The sequence below is a fragment of the Taeniopygia guttata genome, chromosome 7, assembly GCF_048771995.1.
Source record: "Taeniopygia guttata chromosome 7, bTaeGut7.mat, whole genome shotgun sequence".
NCBI classification, from domain to species: Eukaryota; Metazoa; Chordata; class Aves; order Passeriformes; family Estrildidae; genus Taeniopygia; species Taeniopygia guttata.
Genome location: NC_133032.1, coordinates 27,351,709 through 27,366,118, shown reverse-complemented (window position 1 = coordinate 27,366,118; position 14,410 = coordinate 27,351,709). Strand labels below are relative to the sequence as shown.

At 38.8% G+C, this 14,410-nt stretch overlaps 1 protein-coding gene and 1 long non-coding RNA gene across 5 annotated transcripts in view; one reads left to right on the top strand and one right to left on the bottom strand.

The window, feature by feature from the left end:
• Positions 1 to 211: 211 nt before the first annotated feature.
• Positions 212 to 5,775, top strand: LOC116808609 (uncharacterized). The gene is made up of 4 exons (XR_004368410.3): positions 212 to 801; positions 4,713 to 4,997; positions 5,369 to 5,552; positions 5,649 to 5,775. It is a non-coding gene; the product is annotated as an uncharacterized lncRNA (long non-coding RNA).
• A 1,487-nt stretch (positions 5,776 to 7,262) lies between these two features.
• CALCRL (calcitonin receptor like receptor) overlaps positions 7,263 to 14,410 on the bottom strand; it is a 63,429-nt gene continuing 56,281 nt past the window's right edge. For all 4 annotated transcript variants that reach the window (XM_002192301.7, XM_030277887.4, XM_072931605.1 and 1 more), the window contains exon 13: positions 7,263 to 11,333. In XM_002192301.7, the coding sequence (XP_002192337.6) occupies positions 11,112 to 11,333 (222 nt within the window). In that variant the 3' untranslated portion in view covers positions 7,263 to 11,111. The remainder of the gene's footprint in view (positions 11,334 to 14,410) is intronic.

Here is a 14,410-nt window from a genome sequence, read left to right as displayed (position 1 = left end):
AGCACATTTTTTGTTTCATTCTTTCAAGCAACCCAGATAGCTTCACTTTCTTTGCCTAGAAAAAATAGATGTGTGACTCTTTGCTGATGGTGTGCCAAACCAGATATGGAGGCATGTGACAAATGGACAAGAACAGTAATTTTAACATAAAATTATTCAACAAGGACCTAATACTAGAAGATGCTGATTTACAGATTCAAAATATGCCCTGGACTGCTGGAGAGTTTTGTTTTATTTTCACATTTGCTACTGATGGGACAACAGTGCTTGGACATCTGCTGGAGTAGATATTCCAGAAAAAATACTTCATAGTTTAACATATTCTCTCCCAACATAAATAAAGCAATTTAAGTAAAAAACTCCACAAACCTATTTTTGTTGTGGAAAAATAGTGTTCACAATGTGAGTTTTGGAATAGATAGTCTGGAATAGCTATTGTGCTAAACTGCCAGTGTATGAAGGGAGCACTTGCTGATGGGTACTACAACAGATTTAAAAACAAAGCCAAAACATTAAAAATTATATTAGCTGTTGAAAAGGACATCTTGGCTCTTAGAACAGAGCCAAGATAGACTCAGAGGAGGCAAGAAAGCTAAATAAATTAAATATTTAAGCAATAAAAGATCAGAATATGTTCAAATTCACAGGAGAGGTGAAGGTCTCAAGTAGCTTGTCTCTTGCAGATGTTCCTATATGGCTTACAGGAAAGAAGAGAATAATCCAGAGTCAGCTAAAAAAGGACCCCTGAATAAGTTTCCTTCCAGGATGGCTGGCTGGTCAGAGACCTGCACTGAAGTGAAGGTAAAAATGCCTCTTGGCATGAGTGTTTGTGTCAGAGTTCCGCTCCTGCCCATGGTGCTCGGAGCTCTGGCAGGGCAGATGCTGCTCAGCAGGGCTGGGTGGGTCAGGGGCTCACACTCATCTGCAGCTGAATTAACTCTGAGCCTCAAAGCAGAGCCCAATGATTTTACTGCCACATCGTTGGAGAGGCTAAAATATTGTCATTTCCTATCACATGACCATGCTGAGCATTTACAGATAAAAGGACGGGAGCTTGCAGAAATATAGTGACAAGTTCAAAGCAAAATTCTTTTTTGCTGAATTTTCTGTCATCACTAAAATGAGAACATGTTGTTCTCACCATGCATTTGCTAGTGAGAGGTTCTCCTGTTCTCAATTTTTAAACAGTTATTTACACTTCACATGAGGAAAAGTCTGTTGGGCTTTTCTCCACATTCAAAAGAAGATACTAGATGATATTTCATCTATCTTTACTATGTCCTTTGAGCTCCCTTGTTTGAAAAATGGAGTATGAAAATGGTGATGCAGAAATACCTGCCAGCATCTTCCTTTAAATTTAAACATCTCTTTTATGCAAGGAAGTGTAATTTTGGACCTGTAATTATCACACCAGTGCATTATCTGCACTGGTTAAAATCAATGGGTCTAGAAAAGGAGATTCACTGCAGTACCCTGATGATGAGGGCAATGAGGCAGCAGTAATTAAACCCCTCTGATCTCTGCAACAAGGGAACCCATTTTTGCCAGGTACCCCTCTGTTCTTTCCTGTTGTGCCCTGCAGTCAGATGCACATGCAGTGATTTCAGTACATCACATCCTTCAGCTCACTGTGGGCCAGAGAACATAACACAAAAGGCCAGGAAAAGGTGATAATTTCAGTGTCAGCTTTCTGAAGGCACCATTAACTTGATTTTTTCATTGCGTATTTTAATGTCCTTCAGAGCATATTTTCTCCCTTTGTTGTAACTCACATTCGCCTGTAAATGTCAATTATTTGAGACTTGAAGAAAACCTTGATTCTCTGAGTGTTGCTTGCTAAACACACAGCTTGTCCATCAGAGTGCACAGCTGCCTTGCCCTTGATTAGAGGACACACCCCTATGAAGACTTTTAAAACCTGACCTTTTTTTCTGCCTGTAGGTGATAATGCACTTTCAGAGGCTGCTTCAAATCAGTGCTGTAAAATAAATGTATAGCACTTCACCATAGGTAGCACAGAGCTCATAGAGGAGAGTTAGAATGAACACAGAGCCAGCTGGTCAAATGCAAAATGAGTTGGAATCTGTGGTCTCACAGGGGTTTTTAAGAAGCTGGTGAATGGAACATGCCAAAAAGGTGTTCCATGGGCAGACTGCATGGATGCTGCTGGTTTGTGAATATGATAACAGTGCTAGCTCTAGGAGCAAGTGGAAGAAAGCAGGGAAAACTTGCTTCTTAAATTTTGTTTAATAAATTCCACCTGTATTTAACTCAATTCCACCTGTATTTAACTAGTCCTCTACAATTTAGTTAGTTCCCGTTCAGAAGGAACCACTACTGGGCTAATCATCCCATAGATTGTTGCTTTCAGATGCAACCAAGGGAGACATTATTAAGAAAGAATTTTCAACCTTTAAAAAGGTCATGCTTGGTTCAAGACTGTTAGCATGGTCTGGATGCCTTAGCCAAGCTGCTTCACTTAAGTCTATGGGAACTGTCCTGTCTAGCCTAGACAAAGGAGATAGTATTTAATTCCACAGTAAATACCTCTGACAGCAAAAAAGAATGATTTCTTTGTCTTGGCACACATTGTTGGGAACTGGGCTGGATGGCTAAGGAATTCATGGTGTAGAATCACTGTAGATAAGGCCAGATGATATCATGTTGTGCATAAAAGAAGGAAAATTAAAGAAAGAAAAGGCAAAAGAGATGTGTAGAGTTGCTGCCCTTTCCTTTCTGCTAAGTGGGCTCTGCCCACTGATGCTAATGGAAGAAGCCCCAGGCCCCCTCTTAATTTTTCCTCTCACCAGCATTTCTGTGTCTGGAAAGCCAGTGAGGAATGTCTGCAAATATATGGATGTGCAATTTTTCTTTATTCTAGAGTACAATTCTTTTGCAAGGAGAGAAGAGAGACTATTTTTGGAATTCTTAAATCAAAGACAGTCCCTATTTGTACAAGCATCTTTTTTATTCACTTTCTCTTCAGTTTGTGGGTTTTTTTTGTTTGTTTTGTTTTCTTTTCTTTTCTTTTTATAACTCTGCTCTATAAGCTTTGCGTGCTAATGTTGTCTCTGGTCACAGTCACAGAATGTTCTGAGCTGGAATGGACCCACAAAGTCCGACTCCAAAGGGAATGGTCTGTCCAGGGATTAACCCATGACCTTGGTGTTATTTGCTCGCAGTGTGCTCTGTATGTTCAGTAATTCTATGCTTTTATTTTATGCCTTTGCTGGATTGGGAATAGGATAAATTAGATTTTTCTGGCTTTTAGTTTGCAGCCACCACTGTATGTAGGAACTGATGGGGATTCCTGCTCCCATCAGTTGTTTCAACAGCACCAAAAGGCATAAACAAGGAGTGATTGAGGAGAATGTCAGAGATTCCACAGCTCACAGGGAGAGTCCAGCCAGAAACCAGTTCTGTGCATTCTTCCTTGCAGGAAGGAGCAATGCCCCTTATTCCCCAGTGCCAGAACAACTTTGCCTAGGAAATGAGTGAGGTAAAGGCTCTCTGAGGCTGCACTTCCTTCATCCCTGTGCCATGAAACTGAGGGAGTGCTGATTGCCCTCCTGTGCTGCTCCTGGCACAGCTTGGAAAGGGAAAGGATGCTAAGCTGGAGCTGTATTACTCCACTTTCCATCTTTGGAGAGGGCTGGTGGGAAGGAAAGCATCTTGCAGAGCATAGATAACTGCTGGGGCCTGCCCTTTGGTGAACACTAAGAAAGGGGAGGAAGATTTTTATTGGAAATAATAAAAATCATGCCACTGCTGGAGAAATACTGAGGTGATGGGACAGACAGTAAGGTGTAAAACTCAAATTATTTTACTGACATTTAAATAGAAAGTATATTTTACCACTTTAAATGCTTGTACTTCTAAAAAAAACTCACTTTACGTGGCTTAAAAGATAAGAATCTTTTTCTATTATATAATGAAAACATAATTATATAATGAAAACATAATTATAAGTAGTGCTGTTGTTGTCTGCAACAAAAATACATTTAGAGAGTTTTTCTACTAGCATGTTTCTATTTTTGCTTTCAATATTTTCATTATTTCTGTGAAAGCTTCCTGATTGAATCACCTTCTCTAAGAATTTTTTAGACTTGAATTACAGATCATTCTAATAAGCTTTTTAGTTACAGCTAGAGAAGACTATTTAGAACACTCCTGACTGTTAGAAACGAGTCCATGTAGGGTACAACTGTGAAGTAATTAGCTTTACATGAAAAATAGCTGCTGTCATTTTCCACTGACAAAAGGAAAGAGAAACAATTTCTACACCTCATAGCAAAGGCAGACTTGGACTGGAAAAGACTGGTTTGGCTCAGAGTCCATAGCTTGAAATTTAACTAGTTTTGTCACAGGTATTTGCTATGAAGATTTTGAAGGCATTGTTACTCTAACTTTCTAAATTCGTGTGGCAAATGCATTGCATCATCTGGATAAAGAGTATCCCAGTTATGTTAAATGGAGATGCTTTTTGTAAGAGGATTGGGAATATGAAAAACAAGGCACTGTCATTGCAGTGTGCTATAACCCATGGAATAGTATAATAAACTAGTAAAATAGTATAATAAACTAATAAACTAGTAAAAATAAATACTAAAAATAAAAAATACAAAAATAGTATAAATAAAAAAATCATAAACTTGAGGAATCTTCAAGTCATCTCAGACCAAGAACTCTTGCTGTGAATTTTCTTGTTACAGATCCTGAAGCATCTCTGGTGGCTGAATGCCTACAGGCTCTGGAAGCAAACTCTGGAGTAAGGAAACCCTTACTGCAATCATCTGCCCAAACTATGCCAGAAGGAGCCAGTGCTTGAGGACAACTGCTGGAGTCCAGCTGGCATCACAGGATGGGAGCTCCTTGTGAGGAACAGGACCAGGTTGGGAATGGGCCCTGCTCCGTGGCTGCAGATCCCTCCAGGAATTCCTGCCAAATGCACTTTGGAGAGCTCTGCTAAATTTGCACGTATTTGGCTCCCATTCAAGGTTAGCTAAGGAAAATGTGATTAGGTATTTGTGTTCCTAGCTCTTCTCTGATGTCTCAGGTCTACATCCAGGGCAGTGTAAGGGACAAAGTCATTATAATTTTTCTATTTCTATAAAGATAGAAAGATATCTTGAAAGATAGCAATGCTCTGCTTTGAAAATTTTTATACCACATGAAAAAAAAATTACAGGCACAGAACACTTTATTCTACTTTTTGTCCCCTTTGCTCTACTTCCCTCATATCCAGCAATGTTTTTGCATCATCACCTTTATTGTGTTAACTCTCTGATAGCTATTTCTGTTTAGTGCAATCTACTTTTTATAGCATCTTAATGTGGTTCCCTACTAATTCAGTATTATATTTTCTTAGATATTTATATGCAAAGCTACTGGAGATACAGTGGCCTGTCACAATATGGAACAGCTGTCTATGGCCTTCACTCTGTCAGACACCACCCCTTTACAGTGATCCCTGTCCAATGCATGGAGAACCTTTGGGAGGAGTTTCTCTGCTACAGGAAAACGTTTGTCACCTTTCATTGGCAAATATCAAGGTAAGGAACTAAGGAAATACATGAATACTTGTGTTCAAGCCTGTTTTCTCCTTTGATAATCTGTGCATGGCTTATGATTATGCATTTGCTGTACAGCTTTGGGATTCCTTGCTGGACTCTGCCCCAGGCACTGGCCATGGGCCCACTGGCTTCAAACCAATTCTCTGCATAGAAGGGTTTGCTCCTGGCTCCTCCACAGGGAAGAACTCAGTTTAGATTGCCTTAAAACTTGGATTCACAGACACTACTAGTACCTCTGGGCACTTTTTCCTTTGTGGCCATTTTTCATTTTGATACCGATTGTGAAATCTGAATTTCCAGGAAAGCTGTTCATCTTAAGTCAGGAATTAACAATAGTGTGTAAGCACTTTTCAGAAAACAGGCTTTGATTTTTTTTGTGTTTGTGTTTTGTTATATTAACATAAAACAATGTATTAAGCTTCAAAGGAATTAGCAATAATCACATGATCTTTTCTCTTTGTAAGAGTTTTTATTTAGAGTGGTGAATCTTGAGGAGAAGAAAACTTTGAAGTAGTGGCTGAAAATATATTTAAAATTAAGGGGGCAGTTATAAAAACTCAGCTTATTTTAAAAAGAATCTTGTATGTATGCCATTTGCCTCAACTGAAGCTTGAACTCCATGTGGATGAATTTGAATTATCCATTTAGGAAGTATGGTTTAAAAGATATTAAAGAGCTGCAGCTGTAGGGTGATTGATAGATAATTGTAATCATAAACAGAGGTCTATCACTGCTGCACGTGCAGTCAAACTCACTTTGGAATGGATTTCATCTAGTTCAAAATGAATTCTGTATTTTCTTGGCACATAGCTGTTCAGAGTCAGATCATTTTCAAAAGCTAAAACTTTGGTTTAGAACCTTGACTTCAATGCAAGAAGTGCAAGATACACCACTGGAATAGTTTCAAAGGCAGTAATCTTTGTATGTTGCCAAGAGTGGAACAGGATTTCATGCCAGTATTGATGGGATATTGGTAAGTTTGTTTCAATGTCTTTTGCTGTAAGAACACGTCCTCTTTCAAAATTATATAGAAAGTGTAAGGATCACAGTTTAGTCTGAGAAAGTTAGAATGCTGGGTTTCATTTTGTTGTTTAATTGCTTTTTGGGCACCTATACTGCATTGGAAAATGCTACTGTAGCTATAATTTGTGCTCCTTTACTGCTGGCCATGAGTTACAATAAAATGTTTTAAGGAACAGCTTTTGGATTTGGGGGAATGGTTTTACTTCTTCTCTACAGTTACTTGTATAACAGTATAGAGACATTTTTAAATGGACCAGTTTTAACTCTGTACAGACAGAGAATCAGTAAGTGGGAGTATTGGTAGAGAACTGAAGAAACAGACAATTTCCACTGCCTGACATTTGGTCCTAGGAACTGAAGATCAAAAAACCTACCTGCAGTTACAGGCTACTGCTTAGAAGCCATGAAGAGAGGCTCCTGCATTTTCTGCAGATGTGCATTTTCTGGATGGATATTAGCACACTTTAACTAGGGGTAACAGGCAGACTGTAGTATTAACACCCAGAATTTAAGATCCCCTGGGGGGGGGGGGGTATATATTTCTTGGGTTTTTACTTGAGCTCAGGTTTGCTTATCTACCTCCACCTAGACTGATGGATTGAAGAAGATGGATACACTCAATTTAGTCTCTGCTGTTCCTGATGAAACAGACATTTTGGCTTAATGTAAGTAAGTATTAATAACTTTTTATTAAAAGGTGGATTCAGAAGACAAGAAATAGGAATATCAAATTTTCAGGTAAACAATTTTATGTCCAGTGATCTAATATTATCTGTACAAACTTCCTCCAGAAATTCAACACTCTAGTATTAAATATAAGTATTGAAAAACACTTAAAACCAGAATACTATATGTAATTACTTTCTCCCTGGGTTAATATTTAACTATCACAGAATTAAGACACCTGTGAAAGCCAATTTTGATCAGCTTTGTTATATTACAGCACAAGAGAGATGAATAAATGGAGTAATATTTTATTGATCAGAAACAATACTTTTCTCAGCAATTAAAATGCCTGATTCATATGAACAAGGTGAAAATGAAACAACAAAAAAAATAACTTCACATTTTTTCCATTTTCTTTTTAGTGTAAGCAATAAATACAATGCCATAGCTTCTATTAATCTTATTTACATAGTATAATAAATGAATGTTGCCTGGTTTCCAGCCCAAAAGTTTCTTGACATCAAAAGGAGTACATGTTGCAGAATTTCTACAGCCAGATACTCTTGTAGATCACCACCATGAAAAACTGAATAACATAAATGCCAACATTAAACAACCAACTGAGAGACACTGCAATGCAGCCATTTATTAAATGAAGGCAGTAGCATTAAAAAAAGACATTTTCTTTCATTGAATCATAACATGCTGGTGTTACAGATAACAAATATAAGACAACTATTGCTGTAGCCCCCTGTAGATTGATATAATAAAGCCTCACTAAATTAAAAAAAAAAAAAAAGAAACAGCAAATAATAAAAAGTAATAAACAAATAATAATCTGCATGTTCAAAGGAATCTCACAGCCCCACCAAAAGAGAGTTTACTTCCAACCCAGAGAATACAGCTATGGACTACAACAGTCTCTAAAGCAGAACAGAGCCACAAGAAATCAGCATAAGAATTTGAGTTTACCTTACAGTGGCAGAAAAACATTTTAAGAAGCAGAATCTTCTCTTAGCTGTGTAGAAACTGAAAGAAGGTGAGGTAGGAAGACAAAATAAGGAATTGGTATTTTCCAATGCAAATTAGAAAGCAGATTATCTAACCTCAGCAGGAGAGGGGAAATATAGCTCTGCTATACATGTGACCCTCCACAGTCAGAAATATTTTCTTGCACGTCCAGCTGGCTGTGTTTCTTTTCCAAAGTGAAGATGGGCAGGTGTGTGCCTAGAAAGAAGCTGTAATTTTCCACCTAGAAGTCAGGTAATTTCCATATAAAACCAATTTTCCCTCCTAAATTGCAATTACATGTTTCTCTAATAGAAATATATATTAAATGACAAAATCTGTAGCCTGTTAAATTTGAACTGCCTCTCTGAGAATGAAGCTTAATTAAAGTCTAATACTGTATCACACTCTAAACCAACATCTATGTGTTAATTACAACACAATCCACCAGGTACCATGAAATAATTGTCTAATAATACATCATAAATGGTTTACAGCACATTTAAATGGACAGACACCTGTCTGGGCTTTGAGTCTCAGTGGTACCTGCAGATTGTGCAAAGGGAACTCAAGACAGATTTATACCAGCTGATGATCTGGTCCCGCAAATGTAAAGCTGTTATACTGGAGCAGGGATTTTCTGCACCACTGATATATTCAGAACATTGCACAGATTTTAAGTAACACCACAAAGAGCAGCAAGCAGAGTTGTGAACAATCTCTAGTCGTGTTGTAGCAGACATTGTTACTGTCACTCTTAAAATGTCACAGACTCTGACACTCTGATTGCCAGATCTCACACTATTCTACACAATCCAACTGATACTTCAAATCACCCCCATCAGCTGACCAGACAGCCCTGCAGAAAAGGAGAAATCTTCATTTGTGCATCCTGTCTGATATTCCATATTGTGAAACTGTATCATTAATTAAGCACTTCCTATGTTCAATCTCCAGACATAAGAACTGTAAAAAAAACCACTAAAAAAAGGTGCAAGTGGCAGGACCTTGCTAAATCCTCCCAAAGTTTTCTTTTTAAGTACAAAGCATGAAACACCTTATGAAGTCACAAAGTAATAAACACCAAAAATTACCTAGACACTATTGAAGCATAGAGAAAAGCTGCTGACAAAAATGTTTAAATGTCAAAGTCAAGATGGTTTGTATACAACAATTTTGTATGCAAAATTATTTCAAACTGGTCTCAGAAAGAATTGTCTTCCAAGTTTTTGACTGGACTACATGCATCAGTAATATGTTCATTAGCAAAACAGTCAGTCACAGATACAGCATCTACTTTTTCATCTGCCCAATTTTGTTTTTTCCCCATTTCAAGTACACTTATCTGCAAATGAAATGTGTAACATTTTTTCTTACATTTTTAATTTTCAGTGAACTCACCTTGTTTCATGCCCTCATTCTTGAGCATTTTTGTCGTTTCGCTTAAGAAAACTACTATTTCTTTAAAGCATAAAGATTTAAGAAAAATACAAATTTCTGCAAAACATAATTTCTCCTAATTTACAGTGAGACTTTATGCACCAGCAGAACCAAAGAAACAACATATAAAGTACTGTTCGTAGCTAATTAACTGAGACAGAGATTCAGAATCAACCAATCCAAAATATTATTGAACTTCTCAATCCATAAAGTTTTGAACCTTTATAATACAAAACTTATACTGGACTTTGCAAATAATGTGAAATACTAATATTTGCTTGATTAGTCTGAGTCTCATATACTGGCTTTAAAGGTAGTATATCATGTGCACTGTGTTCAGTCTTGCATACTCACCTCAGACAACAAAAACAGCCACAAAACTTTGCCCCAAGAATTAAGGAATAAGTTATCAAGCCTATGGCCAGGGAAATACGTAGAAGTAAAATCAGAACAATGCTACCACGAATTCTGTACATGTTCTTCTCCAGTTGAGTAAATTCTTTAAGCACACAATGAACTTCCACCAGCTGCAGTTACTAGAGTGTCTGGGAGGACTTACAGTGACTCAGGTGATTCCTTTGCTCTCTGGCAGTGAGGCCTCATCAGTCTTGTCTGTTAAATGCAGAAGAAAACTTCCATACAATTCAGAAGAAGGAGACACTTCTGAATATCCTGAAATAGCTTAAATAAAATTGCTCAAATCTTGGTGCAAGATAGTACATTGCAGTACAGAAGTACATGAAGGCTCACACTGGAAGTGGTGTCTCTGTGCTTGGTGTAAAACAGTGGGAAGAAAACAAACTGGCCAAACCAAAGCAAAACATCAATCTCTTTAACCAAAACAGCAGTATCTGTCTTTGAATCTGTTACCTCAGACTACCTGTCAGGCTTTTTTGACAGCCAAACGAATGGTGGACCAAAAAAAGAACCTGGAAAAATTCTTGTTATTGCACCTATTTAAACCATTTTGCTTTGTTCTATTTTAGGTTGAATTAAGACAACAGAGTATGGTATTTACACTCTAAGATTCTATAGGCAAATGAAGTGGCTTCAACACAGCACAGTCTTATACAAACTTCCAAGAAAATAAGAAATCCTTCATTGATTCCCTTTGTACAAAAATTTGCCAACTTTGTCTACACAGTAGAAACTGAAGAGGCAAAGTTTGTATCTTATATAAATGTACATACATATATAGATATATATGCACAGATGTCCATACTGTATAGATACACAAACACACGTGTATATATATATATATATGCACGTGTCTTTATACACGCACACATACGCACGAGAAACGCGTTGGTTTCGCTTGCATCATCCAGGAGAAAAACACATCCCAAGGCAGGTGAGATCTTCTGGCCATGAAGTCACCGTGGACTGGCAGGGGGCAGCCCCTCAGCCATAGAGCTTCTCAGTCTTGAGTGCCACGCTGTCCATGTCGTGGTAGCCCTTGCCGTTGAGGTGCTCGCCGGCGCAGTCGTGGCCGTAGCCGTAGCCCTGCACGTCGCTGATGGTGGACACGGTGTAGGAGGCCGTGCGCATGGCGTCCGAGTGGCTGAAGCTGTGCTCAAACTGGATCTTGTACTGGTTCCAGTGCCTCCTCAGGACAGCCTGCACCTGTGCCCCCAGACAAAGCAAAATGCATGTAAACCACAGCTCGGGGCCTCCGTTCTTTGTGGTTTGTCTCTTCGCTCTTTGTCTCAGCAAATGGGCCAGTAAGGCTCAGAAATCCTGGACAAGAGTACCCACCTACCCACCATCTAGCACTTGAATTATTCACCACTTAGGTAAGTGTTACAGTGCGCTCGAGCTATGCTTTCCCCATTTCCAGGGACCCCTATGACTGGGATCAGACAAGCCTGGTCCCTTCCTTCCTGCTCTGATGGGGTTGGCGGAGAGCCAGAAAGCCCTCCCCATCCAGAGCCTAGATAAGGCCATGACCCTTCCTGCTGGCCCTCTTTTCCCCCTCTTGTTTAATCTCATGGATTGAACAAGCTTGGAGAACCACTTTGGGGAACTGGAGCCTCTTTTGTATCTTTGCCCATCTCCTGACTCGCCTTTCCTCAAGGCCTCGTATATATGCGCTAGCCTAGTAATTTGGGGGGCTGAGAGGGGAGGAGCAGCAGGTAAGCATTATTCTTCAGCAAATTTGGTGTGAAGTAATGGCATTTTACAATTGTAGTGCACTAACCGCTCAGAAAAAGCACAGGTTACAGAAGGAACAGCAGCCACACAATTTTCTGCTTCCTCCCCAGTGAACTGCAGTCCAGTGTACGACAGACAAGAAACAGAGGTGAAAAAGGTAATTTCTGTTCGTCCTTACTTTCAAAAGGCCACATCCTCAGCATCTGTAAATCCATTTACTCTCAACAAACCATAATTTACATTTGCTATGGTTTTGGCACAAGTCGGTCTTTCCCAATTTTGGCCATACCTTAAGCAAATGACTAGAAGGACAAACACCTGAACTCTCCATTTCTACCAGAGTTAAAAATAAAGCTGATAAAATAGCTGAAGGCCTCATTGGTTTACATGTCTCTGCTGAAAGGATGTGATGTTTGTCATGGCCTTCCTCCCCTCCAATATGGTTAAACACCTGTGCAGAGCGGAGTGAGGAAGTGTCACATTCATGAAATTCACACAGAATTAGTCTTTCAGGGCAGATGCCAAGTGGGGAATGCTAACAATGGTAATAGCTCCTGTTGCTTTTTCAGACATTTTTCTACATTAAAATAACTGCCTACAGGTCATGAAGATTTAATTTCCTTTTCAGCCAAACTGTACAGAAAGCAGTCCTAACTGCTAATCAGTAAACAGGGACTGCCCCAGTTAATTGTTTATATTATGGGTAAATATTTTTAGGATTTTCCATATGTCTTCAGGGTTTATGTTTGCTTTCCATTTCCCTCACACAATGGCTCCTTTTATCTAATTTTACTCTGGCTTTAATAATGAAAAATAAAAATAAATGCAAGAAAAGGGATGTAGTTTTTGGACTTCCTGCAGTCTGGTATCAGAAACCTCTGTTTAAAGGAGAACTTAATATTTCTCAAATCCTTTCCAAGGAAATGTTAGACAGTAAGGAAAGAAGTATCAACCAACTAACATATCAAATTAGCATTTTGGGGCAAAGGAAGTCTCTCTTACTGTTCACAAGAACTTTCTAACCCACTCTAAACATCTAAACACAAATCTTCAAACACTGAGAAATCAATTATCTTAATAATTTTGAGTTTCAGATCTCATTGCTTTTCATATAAAAATTCTGTACTTCCTCAGAGTCTAAAGGCTGAGTTCTTGTTTCAGCGTGGGAAGTTTTTGATAAATTATATGCATTGCATAGAAACTTAGAATAGAGCCAATACAGAACCTTAAGTCTTTGCACAATTTGAAACCACCTCCTGTAATCTATCATAAAGCCAAGACAAGGACCATATTCAAAATTCCAGCTTTTCCAAGAGGGAAGCTTGGAGTTTAGTTTGGAGTCAATCAATCTGTGTTTATCACTAAGCTATGTGCTATTTGTTCTCCTTTCACAGTCAGTTACTTCAATAAGCTCAGAGTTTGAACGTAGACACACATGCAAAAAATTACACATTGAGCAATTTTCACTTTAGACAAGACAGGCTGAAGTGGGGAAAATGCCAGCAAACTGGAACTAAATGGCTTAACAAGGTCAAAGAAGTCTCTTGGCAGAGCTGGGAGATTAACTAGGCTTGCCAAATTACACACTCCACTCCTCTTCCATACTTCTGGTTCCTTCAGTAACAATTATTCATTTTATTTTTGCTTGTTAATAACATTTATTAACTGAACCTAAAGGATTCCATAGCTCCTGAGAGTCACCAGCATCCCTGCAAGACAAGTGTCTTGGGGCTATTGCCAGGGAAAAGCAGTCCAGCTGCTCCATGCCAGGACAGAGAGCTATAAAAAGGGTTTCCTGTATGGGCAAAGAGCATTTCCTCTCTGCCTGCCCCAGTGCTCATCTCGCTCTCTCCTGCTTTTCCAACTGAGCCACGTATTCCTGGCATTCTTCCCAAAGCCTCTCCATTACTGCTGAATCAGGACTGCACCCCTGCCTTGCTGTGTGTCTATTCTTGTAGGGTCTTCTATCCTTTCATCTATTGTGAGTGTCTTTCAGTCTTTTCTAACCTTCCAATCATTTGTAGAAAAAGATGGGAAAAATCAATTACAGTCTGTTTAACTATATGTGTGTCTGCCCACAAAGTGAGAATAGAACTTTGACCACTTTCTCCTCAGCTTTGAGCAGTGGCATGGAGCTGTAAATTCAGCTCAGAAGGGGTAGAAATTTGTAACTTTTTTACAAGAAAGGATGTTAAGGAAAGCATTGGATGAAAAATATTGTAATAATATAATTGTATTTCTCAGTCATTAACAGAGATACTGGTTCCAGCTGGAAAAATCTTTCTTTCTCACCTTGTAACTTAATAAAGGCTGGATTTGATGAGTTTGCAGGAAGGACTCCTTCCAGTCAGCCCTATAACTCTGGTAGCTTGATGTTGGATATCGGACAAATTAAACAGCTCAATAGCCAACCACGAGAAAAAAAAAAAAATAAAACAACAAACCAAACCACAACACAGCCTCATCCATCTCATCTATTGTACAACAGATTGTATAACCTTGCAAACCTGAGACTATGATCTTCATGGCAACATTTCTGAGGAGCACTG